The 23,062-nt window shown below is 43.4% G+C and overlaps 1 protein-coding gene across 4 annotated transcripts in view; it reads left to right on the top strand.

Moving 5' to 3' along the window:
* The window catches only part of NEDD4L (NEDD4 like E3 ubiquitin protein ligase), a 358,982-nt gene that overhangs the window by 180,864 nt on the left and 155,056 nt on the right, over window positions 1-23,062 (top strand). For all 4 annotated transcript variants that reach the window (XM_073006275.1, XM_073006274.1, XM_008013964.3 and 1 more), the window contains one exon: window positions 21,699-21,780. In XM_073006275.1, coding sequence (XP_072862376.1) covers window positions 21,699-21,780 — 82 coding nt within the window. The remainder of the gene's footprint in view (window positions 1-21,698; window positions 21,781-23,062) is intronic.

Here is a 23,062-nt window from a genome sequence, read left to right as displayed (position 1 = left end):
CTCACTGCAAGCTCCGCCTCCCGGGTTCACGCCATTCTCCTGCCTCAGCCTCTCGAGTAGCTGGGACTACAGGCGCCCGCCACTGCGCCCGGCTAATTTTTTCTATTTTTAGTAGAGACGGGGTTTCACCATGGTCTCGATCTCCTGACCTTGTGATCCGCCCGCCTCGGCCTCCCAAAGTGCTGGGATTACAGGCATGAGCCACCGCGCCCGGCCGAGGGATTTTAAAGTACGTTTGTGCTGGCCCCAGGCTGATGACTTTCAGTAGTAATGACCAGGAAGAAAAAGAATGGCCACAGTGGTGGGTGCTGACCTTTTTTTTTTTTTTTTTTTTTTTTTACTTTTTTTAATGTCTGTAAGGAGCACAAGTTGAACTTTAATTCTTGTGGGAATCTAGTAAGATGATGGTGAAGTCAAGAAGAGAGGAAGAAATGCTTTTTATTTAGTTAAGAGGAAGTAAACATCTGTATTAGTTACAGATATTATGCCTTAACCTTTTTCATTCCTATCATTTTTATGAAAATTTATTGCAACTAAGTGTTGATTTAAAACAACACATTTGGGACATTTTCCTATCACTGTGGAATATAATGAAAAGATATAAAATGAAGGCAGGTATGAAATTATATGAATTCTGCTACTTGAGTATAGAAGTTTTATTCCAAAGTGGTTTGTTTGGTGGATGTGGTGATGGTGGGGGGCCTCTATGTACTTATTAAGGCAAGTGATGGGACAGGAGCTTTTGTGGTCTGACGGTTCTGTTGCGATGGGAGGCTTGTTTGGGATTTTTATGTTTCATTCCAGGCAATGTTTTGTTTTTGTTTTGTTTTGTTTTGTTTTTGCCTGTACTTCTTAGGGTTTTACCAAGTCAATTTTCATGTGAAGCCATTTTCATATTGTTTCTTTCACCTTGATGGAAATCTTTTCCTTCTTATGTGCTTTGAGTTAAGTATGATGTAATGTGCTAGTAACATAGACGGGTCTTTCCTTTCTACAGGTGGGCTTGACGTGAGCCTGCCACTCACTCACCTTGAATCACGGAGGTTTCAGAGGCTGTTGGCCTTCAGGGCATGGCAGAAGCACGTGTTCTCAGCTGTTTTCTGAGTCTATCTTGACTGCCTTCCCAGTGGCCCAGAATTCCCCAAGGGTCACTCAACATACCCTCATCTACAGTAAATATTTGTGCTTCCTCTGTACCTGGCCTGGTTTTCTCAGTACCCAGGAGCACAGGTGGGCAGTGGGATGTGGGCAGGCGGTACCCAGATGCCCTCCCACAGGGGTCACAGGGAGCACCTGGGCACTTCCTGCTGAGACCCCCCTGCCCTTCAGACTAAGTGGAAACAGAGATCTGGGAGTCCAGTGGACTCTGGAGTTTCATAGAATACATGGAAAATGCACCGCTTTCAGTGATGTAAGCTGTCTTGTTCACTTCACTATTACTCATCTGGCCTGCAGCAGGCAAGAGGATCACATGCAATTATAAACAGCCTCCTCTGACTAAGGCCAGTGACTGGAAACCCTGTCATGTTATCAGAGGTCATTTGGTCATAGATTCTTGGGCAGAAGCCATTGAAAGTCCTGTGGGTGTGATCTTTGAGCCTTTGCCAATGCTAGGGTTTGACCCCTTTTAGCTCAATTAACTGGATCCAGGAGTTTATTCTGGCCGAGATCTGCCATGCTAAGTTGACAGGCTTGAGACTGGAAGGAAGTGTCTAACTTCATTGGAGGAAATGGCATGGCAGACTCTAAGGCATTTTGATACACTTCACTTTTTCTCTCTTGCCCTGTTTTGTTGAGGTTTTCAGGGCTGTAATTGTACCTGAGGTTAATCAATGAGGGATCTATCTGAAAGGAATTTGTTCTCTTTGGACACTGTCCTGTGTGGTATCATATTTGTGTAACTATTTAGTTTAACTCATTCAAAAGGCTATTTAAGTCACTTGCTCTGTTCATTACTTGAAAACAAGTTGTCTTCTCTTTATTCTTTTAGTCAGTTACCAAATATGTCTTAAGTGTCTCTTGTGCTAGACATTGAGGGGTACTTCCTTCTCCCTTTCACTTCTCTGTTTTTGTTGAGCTACATTTTTCCTTAAGGCCGATTGTTCTTTTCCTCTTACTTTTGTTTTCGTTTGATTTGTTTATTTATATTTAAATATGTACTTTAACAGTCTTGAAGCATTGGACTGAATGAGGATGGTGATCAAATTGGGAAAATGCCCCTTAATTTTGGTTTAAAAAATTAATTTTCATTAAAGTATTTATGTATTGATAGGGGCCACCCACTCCAGGTGAGTGGTTTCACTGTGTGTATGGCAGAGGAATGCTCTGTGTCTGGAAAAAACAAGTAACTTAGCTTGAAATATTAGGAAAGCTGAAGAGTTCAAGTGTCAGAGAGAAAGGGGTATTGGCGGGGAAGAGAATAAGAAGACAAGACACAGTCAGGGCCCTGTCACCCATGTGGAACTGCGGGTCCCTGGAGAGATGATGCATTTATCCCTTTTTAGAGATAAAATTTGCCATTAAAATTTGATCTTGAGCATGACACAGAACTGAAAGCTTTGATGACAAAGCCAGCATCTCAGTTTAGCAATAACCAGGTTAGGGGAAAAAAACCCAGAAACTCAACGGTGAGATTCAGCTCAGCAATGTGGGCGGGGCAACCCACTATCCCGCTTGGGCGGGGAGCAGCCCCAGCCACTTCATCTGCCGGATCCTCGGTTTTATCTGCTTCACAATTCAATTTCCTTTTTGTTGTGCTTGTGCACATCTATATTTGGCTTTGCTTCTTATTTTTTAAGAGAGAGGAGAAGTGTGGGCAAGGTAAAATGCAGCTTGCAGGCTCCCAAATGGCAAGTGCACCAGTTAGAGTCTAAGTGGCCTCCCAACCTCACGGTGAAATTCATTTATTCAGCAAATATGGACCAAGCCCCTCAGGGACCACTGCTCGAGATACCAGTGCAAATAGAAGAGGCCAAGGGCACATTAGGACCTGAGCCAGTGGCCTGCACAGCCATCTGTGACCACTTACCTCTCTGCTTGCAGGGAACTTCAGCCTGGTGGAGGAGACCCATAATAGCCAAGTCAACTGATAATAGAATTAGTAGTAGTGTTGGGGGACATAAGGAAATCAGGGTAAGGCCATCAGAATTGCATGGGTGGATCATCTTTTGAAAGACAGCACAGTTTTGTTTTCTTCTGCCATGGTATCTCCTAACATTTTCCAGTGTGTCTAATTTTGGTTAATAGGAAAGTCGTGGCTAACACTTGGTTAGTGGCTAAAAGAAGAAAAAAAAAACTTTTAGAAACCTTTAAAAATATCATTCTTATAGAAAACTATAAACTCTTATGTCTAGAAGGGTAAGTGGTCATTGATCTTGGAGCAGAATGAATGGATATTTCCTGGAAAAAAAAAATATATCCACTCGTCAAAGACACTCAAGTCTCTTCTCATCTAATCAATATTGGAAACTAGGAATATCCACGCCTATGAAATATCCTCAAAGAGAATTAATTATTCTGCCCTCTAAGAGGTATAGCAGTTTAGACATAGAAGTAAAGGCCTGAAATTGCGACTGCACCATTGAGGGCAGAAGTGCCCTTTATCTCCTAGTTTTGTCGTTTGCCAAATGCAGTTGTGTGAGACTAAGTGACCTCCAATAGCAGAGCTCTGTGTTTTCTCCCCCACCCCCAAGTCAAAATTGATTATAGCAGCCCATCAAACCAGGCCTGGCAAATGATTTTTTGCATCTATAGGATAAATCCTGAGGGGGAGGGATGAATGTGAACGCATATGCAGAGCAACACAGTCATGACACCATTCTATTACTTCTTAATTTCTTAAACTTAGCACCACTGAGAATAAAGCTGTCTTTTCTGAACTTCTCAAGTGAGCAGGAGCATGAGTTCCTGTGCTGTGCTTGGGCACAGGGAAGGCTTGGGGACCTACTGTGGTCTTAAGTCTGAGCAGTGCTGATAGCCTCGGCTCACCGAGGGCTGGGCACTGTGCTAGAGGGTGTACAAACCTCGCATCTCATGAGGCCTCACTGCTACAGCTGATAGAGATGACATCCTGTTGTTTTTAGTTGCACATGGCAGAGCTGGAAAACAAACCAGGGTGTGTCAGACTCCAGAGCGCATGCCCTCCGTGATGCTACTGTGTTACCCTAAGTCAAGTCAACCAAGGCATCCATTTAAAAAAAAAAATCTGTTCTTTGTCAAATATTCAATTGTTATATTTCTGTTAGAGTCTGCCTTTCCAGTGAGCCATAATATATTTCCTTCAAGCGGCTACTCACAGATGTCACAAAATCAGGTGCTTGCCCTGCAGCCTGTATCTGCCTCCACGTCCCCACATCAGTCCTCCTTGCTGTGCTTCTTGTCTCTTTAGTTTTTATCATCTTCTAACACTGTGAACTTTAGTAATTTATTCGGTATTGTTTGCTACCTGTCTCCCCTTGGTAAAATGTAGGCTCCACAGAGGTAGGGAGTTTTGTCCTTTTTCTTCCCTGGCACATCTCAGATGCCTAAAACAACCATGCCAGACATGTAGTGAGAATTTGTTGAATGAAGAAATAGGAGAAGAGAAGCAGACCGCGGAGCCTTAGGAGGGTCTGTGTAAGGGAGTCTCCAGGTGGTCTTCCTGGGGGTGTCCTGAAGGACCGCATGATCCTAATTTTGGTCAGTGTGGAGGCTGTGGTTTCTTCTGAGCTGTCAGTATTTGGAGGTGAGTTGTCCACAGGTCACCTTACCCCACCTTTACGCATTAGTAAAATGGAATTCGCTGGGTGGCTCGTAGGACTGTGCGGTCAGTCTAATTACCAGACGTCTCTGCATGCTCTATCTAAGGGCTGGAGTCTGCTTTCCTTGCCTCTCTTCTAGAAAGAGGTCCACAAGGGATTAGCCTTGTGCAGTTCCACCTGTTGTTCATTGACCCAGTGAGTGTTTTACCCACTGTGGGTTTTTCCTACCTAATTGCCCCTCTTGTTTTCAGTGTTCAACATGCTGCAGTTACATGTTCTGTTGTGATTTTACTTAGCTTAATCCTTTATTAATTGCCTCTTGTTCAAACTCCCTAAGAGCAGATTATCCTTCTCTTTCAGCTTCTGCTCCATTGCTATTGAACTTCTTTTTTTCAGTCATGACATCAGAAAAATAACCAAGTGAGAGTTTGATAATAGCAAGTAAGGCTATTTTATTTCTATCCAATTTACCCCAAATTTAAGCAGTATTATACCTTAAAATAATAGAGCTGGCTCTTGCCCAGCATATGAAAGCTATATGCTTCATGATAGACAGATATTTTCCAGTATCTACTTACCATAAATCTCAAGATTTACCCTACCCCACTCCAGCCATTACCCCCTTTCCCATTTGCCTAACCTGCTCTAGGGCCATCTCAGTGCCCTGTAAAGCAATCTTTGTTGCAGACCCACTGCACGACTGGAATGTGATGCACACAAGTGACCAAGGCATGGCCCTGTTCGCAAGGAGCTTCCAGACCGATAGCAGAAATGGACACAGAAGTAAACAACTGCACCACTGATAGGCTTCTGCCAACAGGAGTGGAACTTGAGGGCCAGGAAGCCTTCCCAGAGGCACTGGAGCTTGTTTTAACATGACGTGCATGCCGGGTCGGGGCAGGGCATTTCTAGTGGAGGAGAAAGCATGCTGTGCTCTGAGAACTAAAAGTCATAGTCGCTCCACTGGGCAACATGTATAAGGCACATGGAAGATGGCACTGGAGGGGCCTGCAGGGGCCCGAGCTGGGCAGACCGTGTATGCCACAATAGTTTGTTGTAGTTTACAAAGAACCAGTGCAGAGTGGATGAAGCTTAGGCTATTTGGTTAATAATTTGGCTGCATTGACAAGATATGGAAAAGAGGAGATTGGGACTTTCCGTGATTTTTATCCTCAAGGTGCTTAATCAATGAGGTTGGGATGGCCGGAGGGGCCCTCATTTGCTTGCCTGGTGCTCAAGCCTGAGGTCCTGGTCTTTAATAGTCAGGGAGGTGTGTATGGAGGCAGGGTGTGAGCTCCCTCCAAGGAAAGCTGTTGCGTGAAAAGAGGCCCAGGATGAGCGTTGGGGAGTATCCACATACAACTTGATATTCCTAAGGTCTCAGTTCTTTATGGGACAGCCCATGCACCCTTCCACACTTGGAATTCGTTGCAAAGTGAGTGGTATTCGAGCTTCTTTAGAGTCTTGCTACTCCCACCAGCTGTATTGGCATCACCAGGGAGCTTGTTAGAAATGCAGGTTCTTGAGGTGCAGCTCACACCTACCCAATCAGACTATATTTTAACCAGATCCCAGGCAATCCCTGTGCACATGAAGTGCTAGAACACTGCTCTGAGGTAAAACGACTTTGCTAACCATGGAAGAGGGTGATTTTTTCCCATTCTCCTTTTGTGTTTTTTTGTAGGACCTATTTACCTGTTAGAATTTTTTCAGAATTATAGACTGCAGAATATATACAGTGTCAATGTATTAGCAATTAATAAGTGATGTTTGGCTAGAATACATAGTTGTCTCCACGCAAATGCCATTTCTTACATTGAGACGACACGTGTCTGGTTACGGTTTGGGCTCGCTTGTGAGGAGCCATGCAGCAGGCAGACATGCTCCCAGGACGTTGGTTGCTGAGGTCTCAAACTGCTGCCCAGCATAGCGGATGGCACGGTGACAAAATCTCCCTGTGCACCCTCACATTGCCTGCAGTAATCTATCACACTGTTCGCCCCCTAATGACCTAGTTTGGGGGGCACTCATGTCTCCGTTTGTGCTGATGCTCGCTGCATCCCCAGGTGGCACTTACTTAATATAATTGTCATTGCTCTTTAATATTATCTCGTTCCACGTCAGCTGCACAAAAATTTGAGGTTAATTACAACAAATGTTTTCTCAATCATTATTATTGAGAGCTGTTTAATAGTTTATTTGGTATGTGAAGATTCACATCTAGATTGAGGCTTATACATCTTCATTTAAGGAAAGCTTTATCGGGCCGGGCGCGGTGGCTCACGCCTGTAATCCCAACACTTTGGGAGGCTGAGGCGGGCAGATCACGAGGTCAGGAGATCAAGACTATCCTGGCCAACATGGTGAAAACCCATCTCTACTAAAAATACAAAAATTAGCTGGGCATGGTGGCGGGCACCTGTAGTCCCAGCTACTCGGGAGGCTGAGGCAAGAGAATTGCTTGAACCCAGGAGGCAGAGGTTGCAGTGAGCCGAGATCGCGCCACCACATTCCAGCCTGCACGACAGAGTGAGACTCTGTCTCCAAAAAAAAGCTTTTCAGGTTGGAAAAATATCAACAGCAGACATACAAAAGCATGAAAAATGACACTAAGAATGTAAGCAACTGGAAACAAAAATTATAATGGTGCATAGTGAGCTGAAGATTCATTTTTAAATGTGAACTCTGCTTTCAGTTTGTAAGTGATTACCAACAGCCTCATCAGGGTTTCTGGAATTAAATGTTTTATTATTTTCTCCCAAAGTTAGTCCTCAAACATTAGTATTTCTTGTGTCCTTTTGATTTGAATATTTGTTTTTAACTAAACACAAGGGTATCAGCTCTATAAGTCAGTTAATATGTTTATGCTTTTAGTTAATCAAAAGTGACTCATGATTTCAGTTTTTGGTGTCAGGTAATGTTGCAGAAATGAGGTTCACTGTGAAACTTCTTTTTTTTTTTTAATCATTTTGTTGTTTCTTTGAGTGTATGTGAGTTTATAACTCAGTACACTATGCAAAATGACCCTGTGTTTCCTATATTATAGAGAGAGGAAAATAAAACAAATTCAAGAAAATTTGTGGAAAATAAATTCTGCATCTAGTTATTCATTATCAGGTATGAGATTACAGGCATGAGCCACTGTGCCTGGTGACCTCATTTGAACTCAGTTACCTCTGTGAGGACCCTGTTTCCAAAGAAGGTCAACATTCTGAGGTGTCATTGTCAGGTATGAGGTAAACACACTGAGAGTACCACATTTTGGCAACTCAAGACAGGACTGTTTTCCAAACATGTAACCCTGGGAAGAAGGTAACCTATCATAGTGTTTGTTAATAAGTCAAGCAACCAAGAAATGTTCATTGAAGGCCTGTTTTGTACAAGGTTGCATGGAAAAGACACACTAGCGTAAGACACGGACAGTGGCCCTGAGTGATGTGCAGCCGGTTTAGGCGAATTAAGATTTACATACTTGAAAAGGGACAAACAAGTCTGGACATGGTGACTCATACCTGTAATCACAGCACTGAGGGAGGTGGAGGCAGGAGGATCCCTTGAGGCCAGGAGTTCACAACCAGCCTGGGCAACATGGGAAAACCCCTGTCTCTACAAAAGTTAAAAAACATTAGCCATGTATGGTGGCATGGCTATAGTCCCAACTACTCACAGGGGCTGAGGTGGGAGAATCGCTTGAGCCCAGGAGATCAAAGCTGCAGAGATTGTGCCGCTGCACTCCAGCCTGGGTGGCAAAGTGAGACCCTATCTCAAAAAAAAAAAAAAAAAAAGAAAGGAACAAACAACACAGACACAAGAGTCCATGGAAAAGGGAGTGGTCTAAGTATTCAGACTGTAGGAATTCAGAAAGTGGAGAGGCTGATTATTATGGGGGTGCTTCATCCTGCAGAGATGAGGGAAAGAAGGTGCTGGCTGCCTAGAGCCTGGGAAGAATCAAAGATTTCCAAGGATATGGGGAAAAAGCGTGAAGGATGAGCAAATAGACACCAGTGCTGAATCCCCTGAAAACTGGGAAGATACTAGATTGACCTATGTGGAAAACCAAACAGATGTGGCTGTTATTGACAAGTGTTTTTTTGTTTTTGTTTTGTTTTGAGACAGAGTCTCGCTCAGTCGCCCAGGCTGGAGTGCCGTGAGTTGATCTTGGCTCCCTGCAACCTCCACTTCCAGGTTCAAGCAGTTCTCCTACCCCAGCCTCCCAAGTAACTGGGATTACAGGCATGAGCCACCACGCCCAGCTAATTTTTTGTATTTTTAGTAGAGATGGGGCTTCACCACGTTGGCCAGGCTGGTCTCGAACTCCTGAGCTCAGAAGATCCACTTGCCTCAGCTTCCCAGGGCGTTGAGATTACAGGCATGAGCCACTGTGCCTGGCCGACAAGTGGTTTAAATTGGATTCTCCATTTCCCGCCTAATAGAAAGTCAGAAGCATAGGGCAAAAGTAAAGGAAGGACCCTGTGTTCTGCTGGTTAAATATTACAGAGGTCTGACTCCATGGCTATTACAGGAGAGGTGCATTTTCTTCTATGTAAAGTCTCTTAATGTGTCCCCTGTGCCTTTACCCCATGATTATTTCGCACTTTTTTCTCCAGGGTCACAGGGACAGGGAGAAACATACACCTATAAAACAATGTCATCTAGAGGCAAAGACTTGCAATGCTCAAGCATGCGCCCTGTCGAGGTGGGGCAGGGTGTGTAGGAACAACACTCTACTAATTATTACAGAGCCTGCCCTGAGCTCTCTGTGGAAGTCCTTCGATATCCAGTCTAACACACACAGTAACTTAAGAGAGGATTTTTAAAAATCAAAAGGCCCTCAGCTTTGTATTGGATTTAACCCGGCTGAGATCCCCTGAGGTCCTAATATAATAACATGTCCTTTTTGGATGAATCCAACACAAGGAAAAATCTCCAGTGTGTGTCCAGCTTTAGAGATGCAGTAATGGATTCCAGAGTTCACATTGGTGGGCCAGCCAAGACTTTTAATGCTGATGTGGGCTTCATTCTTTCTATAAACTCCCTTTCTTCTTGACAGTGTGTGGGCCCAGGGGTTCCAAACATGGGTAGCCGTACATTGATCTGTGTCACTGGGGAAAATACACGTCCTGTGGCACCCATGTGTCAGGATATAGGGGCATCACCGTCATATAGCCCTTTTCCTCTCGATTACAGTTTTTTCTTTCTGTGATCACACAATTGTTTTATCCTCGCTTAAAAACTTCATTTTAAGAAGTCTGGGGTATAGTGCAACACTCAGAATAACAGAAAAGTCAGGTGTCTGGTGGTTTGTTTGCACGTTTAATAGGCTTGAAGATAAAATCTCTAAACATTTATTTTGCAAGTTGTTTTTCTGAGAGTTGAGGGGAAACTTTTGCCCCTTGGTCTCCCTGAGGAATTCTAGGATTTCACAGGTAGGCGTGTGTTTTGGACTGCAGGCTGAATGTGGTTGGCAGGGTGGCATGAGGAGGGCACATATTTTAAGCCTTCTTAGGGCAGGTCCATGATCCCTTACCTGCCATTCCAAAGTCCCAAAAGCCCTGAAAACCAAAGACATCTTTGTAGGTTTGTAGGAAATTGATTTGAGAGCAAAACCTGATGTGAACAGATTTGAGAGTATTCTAGGCATCATGTATAACACTTCATTCAACCCTTTGTGCCTCTTGCTGCACAGATATTAACATTCACTTATGGGTCCTCCCCCAGCCCCTACTGGGGATGCTATGCAGTAATTGGAATAATCAAAATAATAATAATAATAATATTTGGAATAATCACTGAGTCATTGTATTAGTCCATTTTCATGCTGCTGGTAAAGATATACCCAAGACTGGGTCATTTATAAAGAAAAAGAGGTTTAATGTACTCAATTCCATATGGCTGGGGAGGCCTCACAATCATGGTAGAAGGCAAAAGGCACATCTTACATGGCGGCAGACAAGAGAGAAATGAAAGCCAAGGGAAAGGGGAAACCCTGTATAAAATCATCAGATCTCTTGAGACTTACTCACTATCACAAGAATGGGGAAAACTGCCCCCCCCATTCAATTATCTCCCACTGGGTCCCTCCCACAACACATGGGAATTTTAGGAGCTACAATTTAAGATGACATTTGGGTGGGAACACAGCCAAACCATACCAATCATCTTTCTAAAGTGAGAAAAAAAGTCAGAATTCTGTAACACATTTGTTCCCAAGGGTTTCCAAAAAAGGCTGGCTTTAATGGAGTATTAGTTTGCTAGGGCTGCCATGACAAAGCCCTGTGAACTAGGTGGCTAACAACAGAAATTTATTTTCTATCAGTTTTGGAGTCCAGAAATCTGAAATTAAGAGTCAGCAGGATTCTGCTGTCTCTGAGCCCTACAGGAATATCCTGTCTTGCTCTTCTAGCTTGTGAGGTTTGCCAGCAGTGCTCTGTGTTCCTTGGCCTGTAAATGACCATCTTCTTGTTGTGTCTTCACATCATCTTTCTTCTGTGCCTGTTTGTTTCTGTGTCTACCTTTCCCCTGTTCATAAGAACACCAGTCATATTGGATCAGGGCTCAACCTAATGACCTCATTTCATTCATTCATTCATTCATTCATTCATTCATTCATACTTTTAAAAATGTTTTTTTCTTTTTTTTTCTTCCTTTCTCCCTCCCTTCCCCCCTTCTCCTTCCCCTTCCTCCCTCCTTCTCTCCCTCTCTCCCTCTGTTCCTCCCTCCCTCCCTCCTTCCTTTCCTTCCTCAGGGTCTTGCTCTGTCACCTAAGCTGGAGTACAGTGGCATGATCATGGCTCACTACAGCCTCAACCTCCCTGGCCTAAGCAATCCTCTCACCTCAGCCTCTTGAGTAGCTGGGACCATGGGTGTGTGCCACCATGCCTGGCTCAGTTTAAAAAAAAAAAAAATTCGTGGAGATAGTGTCTCACTATGTTGCCCAGGCTGGTTTCAAACTCCTGAGGTCAAGGGATCCTCCTGGTCTCAGCCTCCCAAAGGGGCGAGATTACAGGCATGAGCCACTGCCTGGTGACCTCATTTGAACTCGATTACCTCTGTGAAGACCCTGTTTCCAAAGAAGGTCACATTCTGAAATACTGGGAGGACATGGTTCCCCATCTTATGAGATAGAGAATGGGTCAAGATGAGCTGTTCCATTCTTTGTTTGTGTTCAGGCCAGTGCCAAGTTCAAGATCTTTGCTTCAGGGCTTTCCTGGTGCCCCTGGGAATGTATGTCAGCAACAGCTGTGTCACTGAATGGGTGTCACCTGGGGCTGCCTGTTTAGCTATTAGAAGCGGCCACATCCCCTGTTAACTCCATGTGAGGGAGGAATCCCTTCCCTCCGACAATTTTGCCTGTGAGAATCAAGTCAGATTTTGCAGTGTGAACTGAGCTGAGTATAGAATAAGTTCCCAAGATACTTCTGGCACCATTGTTACTCCCCCACCGAGAAGCCTAGAAGGTGTTCAGAGATTGTACAGGAAGGGCTTAGGACAGTGCTCGGCTCATATAAACACTCAGTGGCAAAGAGGTTGATGCTTAAGTACACAGGAAGTGTTTACCAGTGCACGTAATTGTACACCAGTGAGCTCCACCATGCAATTTACCGTCTGTCCGGTACGCTGACCCTGTGAGGCCCACTCGGTGTGGCACTGCTAACAGGTTTTATTGTTGCTTACTCATTTGAATAGTGTCTCCTTTGGCTAGACCTTTGTCCTGAGCACTGGACACACATAGGTGCTTAGCAGCGTCCCTCTCTGCAATGCAAAAGGAATACCGTGTGCCTCTGTATGCCCAGCTCTAGTCCTGGCATCCCAGGAGCATACGATGACAGAAGTGAAGTCCTGGGAACCAATGACTGCCAGAATTAATTAAAAGTAAGCATCTTTTTTTCCCTGGTTAGTTAATCCAGGCTGAATTCCCTGAGTAGTTCCTGCCGTTAGAACTTGCTCTCTTTTTCAGTTAGACACAGCTCAGTGTTGCCTCCATTTTGACATCATGATCATAGTTCCTGGGCTTTGGCCAGAACTGTTTTCTTTTTGATCGCAAGGACATGAGTGAGACTGGTCAAGGAATTGACCTTCAGGGTTCCAAGGGAATAATTAGTTCAGAAGTCTGTCCCTATACTTGTTTTCCAGTGCAATCTGTGTCTCTGTGGGTGTTTTTTTTTTTTTTAAGGCTGTGTACTTTATAAATTGGAAATAGAAGGAGCCAATTTATTACAAAAAGAATAAAATATAATTAAACAATTAAAAGTATGTGTTTATAGCCGGACGTGGTGGCTCACATCTGTAATCCCAGCTACTTGGGAGGCTGAGGCAGGAGAATCACTTGAACCTGGGAGGCAGAGGTTTCAGTGAACCGAGATTGTGCCACTGCACTCCAGCCTGGGCGAGAGAGTGAGACTCCATCTCAAAAAATAAATAAAAATAAAAATAAAAATAAAAATGTGTCTTTGGGCCGGGCGCGGTGGCTCAAGCCTGTAATCCCAGCACTTTGGGAGGCCGAGACGGGCGGATCACGAGGTCAGGAGATCAAGACCATCCTGGCTATCATGGTGAAACCCCGTCTCTACTAAAAATACAAAAAAATTAGCCGGGCGCGGTGGCGGGCGCCTGTAGTCCCAGCTACTCGGGAGGCTGAGGCAGGAGAATGGCGTGAACCCGGGAGGCAGAGCTTGCAGTGAGCTGAGATCCGGCCACTGCACTCCAGCCTGGGCGGCAGAGCGAGACTCCGTCTCAAAAAAAAAAAAAAAAAAAAAAAATGTGTCTTTGGCCAAGTGTAGTGGCTCACACCTGTGATCCCAGCAGTTTGGGAGGCAGAGGCAGGAAGATCGCCTGAGGCTAGGAGTTTGAGACCAACCTGGGGCAACATAGTGAGACCTCGTCTCTACAAAAAATTTTTAAAATTTAGCCAGGCATGATGGTGCATGTCTGTAGTCCCAGCTACTCAGGAGGCTGAGGTGGGAGGATTGCTTGAGCCCAGGAGGTTGAGGCTGCAGTGAGCCATGATCTTGCCACTGCACTCCAGCCTGGGTGACAGAGCAAGACCCTGTCTCAAAAAAAAAAGAAAAAGAAAAAAAAAGAGAATGTTTTATGAAGTGCTGGTTGGCTTAACGTTTCTTCTTCTAACCATGAGGGAAGTAGGTGGGCTGTTCTGGTCACTCAGTGTCCTCCCAGACTCACTCTTGAGAGGAAACATTCACTGACTGACGTGATTGTATCTTGGAATTTTTTTCTTTGCCTCTTGGTTTCACAGCCATTCCTTTTCTTTCACACATCCATGAAAGGGAGGCTGTAAGATCCTCCTTGTCAAGGTTGTTGTAGGGATGAGCGATGATGTCTCTGAGGCACCAGGCACGGTGCTGCCACCCAGAAGCTGCTTAATGATCCTGGAAGTTATGACCATTGCTCATAGTTTTTCGTACATTTCAGATAATCCTTAAATAATTGTCATTGGCTGGGCGCTGCAGCTCACGCTTGTAATCCCAGCACTTTGGGAGGCCACGGTGGACAGATCACCTGAAGTCAGGAGTTCAAGACTAGCCTAACCAACATGGAGAAACCCTGTCTCTACTAAAAATACAAAATTAGCCTGGCGTACAGGCGCATGACTGTAATCCCAGCTACTCGGGAGGCTGAGGCAAGAGAATCGCTTGAACCTGGGAGGCGGAGGTTGTGGTGAGCCAAGATTGTGCCATTGCACTCCAACCTGGGCACCAAGAGCGAAACTCCATCTCAAATAATAATAAGAACAACAATAGTAATTGTCATTTATCAGCTTCTTTGAGCTCTTAATATATATAGCCAAGTTTCACAAAGGTACAATCTGCATTAGAAACACTGTTGTCCGATTTTGGTTCCTCTGGAGGAGGGGTAGACGGCCTCTTTGTGGGCAGGGTCTGTGTCTGTTTATCTCTATTCCCCGCCCCACACTTTGGTGCCCACCACAGTCCGTTGTGTATGGTGGACACTCCTTGACTATTCAAGGAATAAAATCAATTGTGAAACAGTTTCCAAAAAGGGAACAGTTTTTGTTTCCCTCTTTCCTTATAGCCTTATGAGTTGCTATCTCTCTTGGCTCTATTATTAATAGCATAAAAGAAAGAGCTGTTTTCTTAACCTCTGGTAGTTGCACATATATGGAGAAAAGGCACAGTAGAATATGCTGGCAATAAAGACAAGTCACAGATTGTCATTTTCTTTGGTGACTGAATGGATATTTCAGTAATTTATAGGTGAAACTTTCCTTTTTGTAACTTCCACTGAACAACATTTTTACTACCAAAAGATAAGGGAACAAAATTTTTTAACAAACTATTTAAGCTTAAATATTTAAATATTTTTATTAGTCACCACATATTAGCAAAGTACATATTTTATTAACACATATTTTATTAGTCAACACATGTATACACAGCTCTGATGATCTCTATGTAGATGCCTACATAGATAGCTATATAGTTATCATCAGAGCTATGTATATATGTGTTAGAGATAGATGCACATACAGTTGCTCCCTGGCTCCCAGGGGTCTCTGTGACCCAAGGTTGGTACCCTCAAGTGACTAGTTATGGATGGCAAGGGGGCTGCAAGGCCAGAGTTGGTCCTGGCTAGAGATTTCAAGACTTGAGTGGCCGGGAAGGTTTTAGAATGCAGGTAAACCACTAGTTGCTCCAAACAACAAAACCATCATAATGGAAGTATCCAAAAGTGTGTTTTTCCAGCAGCTTCAGAGACTATGCCTGAGCAATAAAGTTTAATGTATTTTTTAGCTGCTTAGGTGAAGAATGCATTTGACTGTAATCTAACCCATTAATCTCTTATATTTGCTGGAAAATTGTACATACTTAATAGTGGCTCATTGCCAGTATTGGTGATTAGTGATGTATTTTAAAATACGCTTCTGCCTTTCAGTAAATCTTGGGCTGAAAGATATGTACATTTTGTTTTCAAAAATTTTCAGTAGTCATCTACTTAAGTCAATTTTCTGGGCAAACAAAATATTTGAAGCCCTTTAGGGTTTGTTATTGAGATGTGGGTTGGCCATGAAATTACAGGGTTCAGTACCTCATTTAAGTGTAACTATTATTAGTTTTTTTGTACCTTTTTTACGCTCATAAAAGTAGTACTTGCTCACAGTAGAAACTTAATACAAACCATAAATGACAAAATAATTTGTAAACATGATCTAGAGAGAATGACTATTAACATTTTAGCCTTCTTTTCTTTAATTACTTTCATATATATGTATATTTGAATTAATCACATTTTTAGATCCTGCTTATTTCTTAATGTTATGCCATGATTTTCTCTTATGTTAAAATATTATTAGAAAACATGGTTTTAGTGGTTTATAATATTCTAGTATATGATTGTCCCATAATTGATTTAATTGTTTCCCAATTATTGGCCTGGAAGTTTGCTTCTAATTTTTTCTTATTATATGTGATGCTGTAATGAGTATCTTTTACCAGTAAATATTTTCCTGCCTCTCTGGTAAAGATTCCTTCTTTGGGATTCCTTCTTTGGGATTAATCCTTAGAAATAAATTTGATGAATCAAAGGGGGTCCACCCTTTGAATGCTTCTGATACTTTTGCCATGTTGTTTCCCAGAGAAGTTGTAATAATTATTCCTTCCGGTAGTAGAGTGTTAAATGTCTGCCTCTCTTTAGAAAGTATTACCTTTTTTTCAATCTTTGACGATTTGTTAGATAAAAACTTCAGTTTCAGTATTATTGCATGTATTCATGTATATTTTTCTTCTCACACACTCTAGATTTTTTCTATATTGTTTATAAATGTTTTGTAAGTGTTAATTGCTTTATTGAGGATATACATTATTATGTAACACTTGATAGTAACAGTAAAAGTGGAAAAGAATGAGGAAACCTTCAACAAAACAAGTTGTCATTAACAAACTGGGTTTTGCAGTGCAACTTTCTCTGGGTTAGCTAAATCTTCAGTGTGTCAGGTAGTCAAAAGAAATTTGCTGTATGGTGCTGTGAAATAGTTGCATCCATGAGCCCTCTGCTCTTTACCCATAGGGAGCAAAGACACAGTCTTTTTGCAAGCTGTCCCAGTGCCATATTGAGCATCTTCCTTTTACCGCAAAGAATTATTGCTTCCTTTGGTTAAGGTTGGGATGCCCCTCAGGAGGCACAGTTGAAAAATGAAGACCTTTCTCGTTGTTCTTCTGATATCCAAGTATCTTGCAAGAACACCTCTATAGCAGGTAGACAAGGCAGGGTGTCATTGCAATCTGGCCGCCGACTGAGTGTAGCAGACTGAGTGTAATCCCCTTTGACGTTTTGCCCCTTGGAGGCAACTCCTGCCCTCCCCTCTCCCCTTACGACCCTGCCCCCTTAAAATATGTGGAGCTCAGCAGACTGTTTATGCTGATAAAAATGAGCAAATAATAGGCGTGAAACAACATGGAACACTTCAGTGAATCAAATGGAGAGGGTTAAGCATTACCCCAGTAATGACTGGACGGGAGGACTGTCCTTGTGGAGTGTGTCCCAAAAGGGGTGAGCAATGGAGCAAACCCAGAAAATCTCATTCTCAGCTCTCCCTGACAGATGACCTCGTCTGCACTGTCTTTTGCTTCATGGTGATGAAGGTGGAATAAGACCCTTGAATAATATTTCCATCTCTGAATTCTTTAAACCCACTTGAGATCAGTGCGGTCCTGCAGTCTCTCTATTAGAACTGGAACAGAGGCCCAGAGGAGAGAACTGAATTTTCAGCACTGGATTCCATGTTGAGAATGAAAGAGACAATAATTGAAAAGCTTTTCTTTTGGAAATTTTGCAAAATCAGAGTGGGTTTTTGACCAGGATTTCTTGGTGACCTCTCCTGAGAGAGCAGGTGCCTGAGGATTTCTTGCTGAGTATCTTGGCATCTGTCAGACTCCTTATGACTTCATTTTAGTTCAGGGAGTCTGTTTCCTAGCCACTGATTTCATGCACAGTTCCTGGCATGTCTCATATCTCTAAAGCGATGTCACCCTTGTATTTTTTTTTCAGATGTAATCTTTTATGTGACAGTGAGGTGTCTTACTTGTAAGTAAACAGCTATAACCTCCCAAGTGGTTTTTCTTCTGGATTTTATTTACTCAGTGAAAAATACTGAGGAACCTGAGATCCTTCCGGGTGCATTTTGGTGTCTGCCTAACCTTGACATGGATTTGGAGGCCAGGCTCAAGGCTCAAACTTCTTGTTGGAATAGCACTAAATCATTAGGATCCCCTGAGGACAGACAGTTCCGGCCATCATTATTTGGTAGGCCCTTGCACACTTCCACACAAATGCATTGTCATGAACGTGGAGCAGAAGAGATTCTAGGGCTCCGTGTGTAACGGCATAATTTGTCAAGAGGCCCAAGACCTGGAGCTGGCATGGACTCCCTCTCCTCCTGACCCAACCCACCTACCTGCCAAGACCTGGAGTTGGCATGGACTCCCTCTCCTCCTGACCCAACCCACCTACCTGCCACATCAGTTGGCCACCTTGTTCTTTTGAGTCCACCTTTGGATGAGCAGTCAATCCTTTTTGATTTATGCCACCTCTCCATTCAGAGCTTTCTTATTCTTGGGCTCAGAGGCCTTCCAATGGGTCTCGCTGCTTGCTGTCTTACCTCCTTCTAATGAATATGATCATGATTCTTCTGTATTTAGACAACTCCACAATGAGGATGATGATGGTGGCAGCTAACATGTATGTATGTATGTATGTATGTATGTATGTATTTAGAGATGGATTCTGACTCTGTTGCCCCGGTACAGTGGTGTCATCTTGGCTCACTGCAACCTCCGCCTCCTGGATTCAAGCGATTCTCACGCTTCAGCTCCCCAAGTAGCTGGGACTACAGATGCACGCCACCACACCCAGCTAATTTTTGTATTTTTAGTAGAGACAAGGTTTTACCATGTTGGCCAGGCTGGTCCAGAACTTCTGACCTCAGGTGATCTGCCCACCTTGGCCTCCCAAAGTGCTGAGATTACAGGCGCCTGCTTCCACGCCCAGCCAGCAACTAACATTTATTAAGTGCTGACTATACTCCTGTCAAGCACTATTATAATTTGTCTTTCCAATGGCCTTTTTATAAGGGAAGTACCACTATTATACCCATTATGTAGATGGTAAAACTGAGGCACAGAAAGGCTATGTAAGTTTCCCAAAGTCATGTACTAATTGATGAAGAGCCAGGGTTTGAGCTCTGCAGGAATAGCCGACTCCTTGTGGCCATTGAGCCGGGACTCCCTCTCCATCTGCCTTTTCTCCCTTAGCCCTCCTGACTGCAGCCATGCCAGGCTTTTTAATGTTCGGAACCCCAACTCCAGCCAATCACTGGACCTCTGCCTGTGATCTTTCTGCCTCGTGCCTCCCGGTTCTGTGTGTGCCTTCAGACTCCTATCTGGCAGTGGTATCTGGATGGACCAGTGCATAGAAATCACATGAGACACTCCATAAATGTAGACTCCTAGGTCCTGACCCTGGAGATTCTGATTAGCAGATCTGAGGTAGGGCCAGGTGCCCGGATTTGCACAGGAAGTCAGGGACCCCTGCTGCTGACTGCTGTTTTCCCAGATGCTTGGCACACTCTGTCACAATCATGTTTTCAGTCCTCTGTGCTCCATTCAAATGGGTAGGGACAGTGTCTTTTGTTTCTGGAACCTCTTTTCTTGGCATATAGTGGGCACTCAGGAAATAGAAGTTTGCTTGAATCCTAGTACCAGTTTACTGTCTCCTTGGAAAGGCTGAAAGGAAGAATATGATGTCTAAGCAGCTTCACTAAGAGAAAACAAAAAGTTTGTAAAATAGAATTGGCCTTCTAATCTACGTATTCTCGCACAGCATTGAGCTTCCTAGAGAGTCATATTCATGCTAGCCCTGAGTTGTATCAACAGCAGCCACTAGAATGGTAACTTGATGCCACGAATGAATTCTGGTGAGCTTCATTGTGAGTAAGATTCCCAGTTTGACCATCTCTACCCAGATCCTGTGGGACCTCCATATGAATAATGAGGAGGCATGGAATATGTAGCATGCTGCAGTTGCCTGGCACCCAGTGTGTACTGTGAGGTCATCAGTGTCAAATCAGTCATTGTAGCAAGAGTTTGGAGTCAAAAGGAGCAACAGAGAACCTCAAACATCTCCTAAGAGAGGAAGCAGAGAACAGTTACCTTGGCTGTCATTATGGGGCTTTTGTATTTATGTTTGGAATGGTGCTGGGTTCTAGTATTAATACATGATTTTCTCTGATCTTTGCAAAACCTGCCTGAGTTAGGAATTGTCATTCCCATTTCATTCATGAGCAGGCTGAAGTTAAGAGTAGTTAAGTACCAGCTGAAAGGGAGGAGGAGCCTGAGAGCAATCTGGGCACCCGTTTCCCCCCTCCTCTTATTGATGAATAAATGAATGAGACAGGGTCTGACTCTGTCGCCCATCCTGGAGTGCAGTGGCACGATCTCGGCCCACTGCAGCCTCCACCTCCCAGGCTCAAGCAATCCTCCCACCTCAGCCTCTATAGTGACTGTGACTACAGGTGCATGACACCACACACAGCTAAAATTTTTTTATTTTTTTGTAGAGATAGGGTTTCGCCATGTTGCCCAGGCTGGTCTTGAACCCCTGGGTTCAAGCGATCTGCCTGCCTCAGCTTCCCAAATGATTGAGACTGCAGGCGTGAGCCACTGCACCCAGCCCTCTCCTTCCCTTGAGCTTACATCCTACTGTCCTGTAGCCAGCTCCAAGACGTTGGCCTTTGGTTCTGTCTTCGGGCTGAACTCTATTTCAGGAAGTTTCTTAGTCGTTCTTTCATAGAGTTCTTTCATCATACCTCAGTACCTACCTGGATGAGCACTCAAGATGTTACGTATTCCCACCTGACTTCTTTATTACTGCTGGAAGATATGGTGTCCCACACCCAAGGATCCCACCCACAGTCCCCAGCTGCATGTGTCAATTACTGTGAGCTATTCAAGGGATACAGACTGAGGTAAATGAACCACCAGTGGAAGAATGTGGATGTTTTATTACAGGAAATGCTTAGCTCTTTATTGCAGTTATGTAATAGCCGGCAATCATGATAGCTGAGAGGCATAAAAATGAGAGGTAGCAGCAGAGTTTATGGCATTCTTTTTAACTGGGGATTCTGTATGTGCATGTGTGTGCATGTGGGTGCATGTGTGTGCATGTGTGTTCTGCACGCATCTCCACAGCACATTCTCTGGAGGTAACATGACCATCAGGCCTCGAACTCTTTTATAAGCAATAGATTGTGGCTGGACATTGAAAATTTAGTTTCTGTAGCTAGAAAAGACTCTTTTCAAATGCCATCTAGAACAGTAGTTCTCTGAGTGCGGTTCCTGGGTCAGGAGCCTTGGCATCAGTGGGAACGTGTTAGGAATGCAGATTCTTGGGTTCTACCTTGGACTGAATTCAGATTTGGGAGCGGGGCCCAGTTATCTGGGTTTTAATCACCCCCTCCATCAGGGGAATCTGATATGCTGAAGGCTGAGCCTCACTCCCCTGGAAAGTGACTCCTGTAAAATGGCAGGTGCTGGGTCATGTGAACAGTGGCTGTTTTACTTCCACTAATTACCTAGATGCTAGGAGTAAGAATATGGATAAGACCTAAACTAAATTTTCTAGCTGAATTTTGTAAAGTCTGAACAAAGTCTGTGTGCCTTTTAATCTTTCTTGTAATCTTTTCAGAATCTGTCTTTAAAATTATATATATATTTTTGGCTTCTAAGTAAACATTATTGGCACTGGTTTTGATAGGAACTTTACTCCAAGTGTATTGACTTAGTAGATATGTTAAAAAGGTTATTGCTTAGTTTGTGGAAATAATACAAGCTGAGACTTTAACTGATATTGCATTTTCATTTAGGTTCCACTGTTTTCTCTTTTGAATGAAAAGTATAATCCTATTAAATCTGAAATATTTTCTTACAGTGATCCGTACGTGAAACTTTCATTGTACGTAGCAGATGAGAATAGAGAACTTGCTTTGGTCCAGACAAAAACAATTAAAAAGGTAGGTGTCGATTTTAACCAAACTTCATTTAAGTCATAATTTGATCCAATTATGCACAGTCATGTGCTGCATAACGCCCTTTTGGGTCAAGGATGGAGTACTTACACAGTGATAGTCCCATGAGATTATAATGGAGCTGCCATATACAAGTGCATCACTTTTATCTTTTTTCTTTTCTTTTCTTTTTTTGAGATGGAGTCTCGCTCTGTCGCCCAGGCTGGTGTGCAATGGCGCGATCTCAGCTCACTGCAACCTCCACCTCCTTGGTTGAAGTGATTCTCCTGCCTCAGCCTCCCGAATAGCAGAGATTACAGGCTCCCGCCACCATGCCTGGCCAAATTTTTTTTTTTTTTTTTTTTTAGTAGAGATGGAGTTTCACCATGTTAGCCAGACTGGCCTTGAACTCCTGACCTCAGGTGATCCACCTGCTTTGGCCTCCCAAAGTGCTGGGATTACAGGCATGAGCCACTGTGCCCAGCCCACTTTTTATCTTTTATACTGTATTTTCATTTTAAGCATCTTTCAGTATTAAATCTAGAAGTTTTCCAAGACTTTTCAGTACTAACCCAAGATAGCGATTCAGGTTTTTACTTAAATGCCTACAAAAGCAGTATCCTAAAAATGTCATAAGTTGTAACATTTTTTCTTGCACAGAATACAGCAAAAGGATTTGTTTTTGTCTTTGTATGTTTGAAACTTAAAGTAATTTAAAATATATTTAATGAAATGGAGCTGTTTGTGGAATTGGTAGGCACATGAGGAATAGTTTAACTTGAAACAACTACTTCTAAAGGAAGCAAAATACTTGGTTAGCTACATGGAAACAGAGAAAATATATTAATAAAGCTATACATGTATGTATATATGTTATTTTCCTAATTTTTATGTACATGATTTCATTAAAAATTTGTTTCCATAGGTATGTCTTTTAGTTATTTTTTATTTATTTTGAGAGGGAGTGTCACTCTGTCACCCAGCCTGGAGTGCAGTGGCACAATCTCGGCTCACCGCAACCTTTGCCTCCCACGTTCAAGTGATTCTCCTGCCTCAGCTTCCTGAGTAGCTGGGATTATAAGTGTGCACCACTATGCCCGGCTAATTTTTGTATTTTTAGTAGAGGCGGGATTTTGCCATGTTGGCCAGGCTGGTCTGGAACTCCTGACCCCAGGTGATCCACCCGCCATAGCCTGCCAAGTGCTGGGAATACAGACGTGAGCCACCGTGCCTGGCTGATAAGTACGTCTTAATTTGCCTATCTGCATGTATTCATAGACATATGTAG

Source organism: Chlorocebus sabaeus, chromosome 18 (genome assembly GCF_047675955.1).
Source record: "Chlorocebus sabaeus isolate Y175 chromosome 18, mChlSab1.0.hap1, whole genome shotgun sequence".
NCBI lineage: Eukaryota > Metazoa > Chordata > Mammalia > Primates > Cercopithecidae > Chlorocebus > Chlorocebus sabaeus.
Note: the sequence above shows the minus strand (reverse complement) of the source record. Positions and strands in the feature narration are given on the sequence as shown.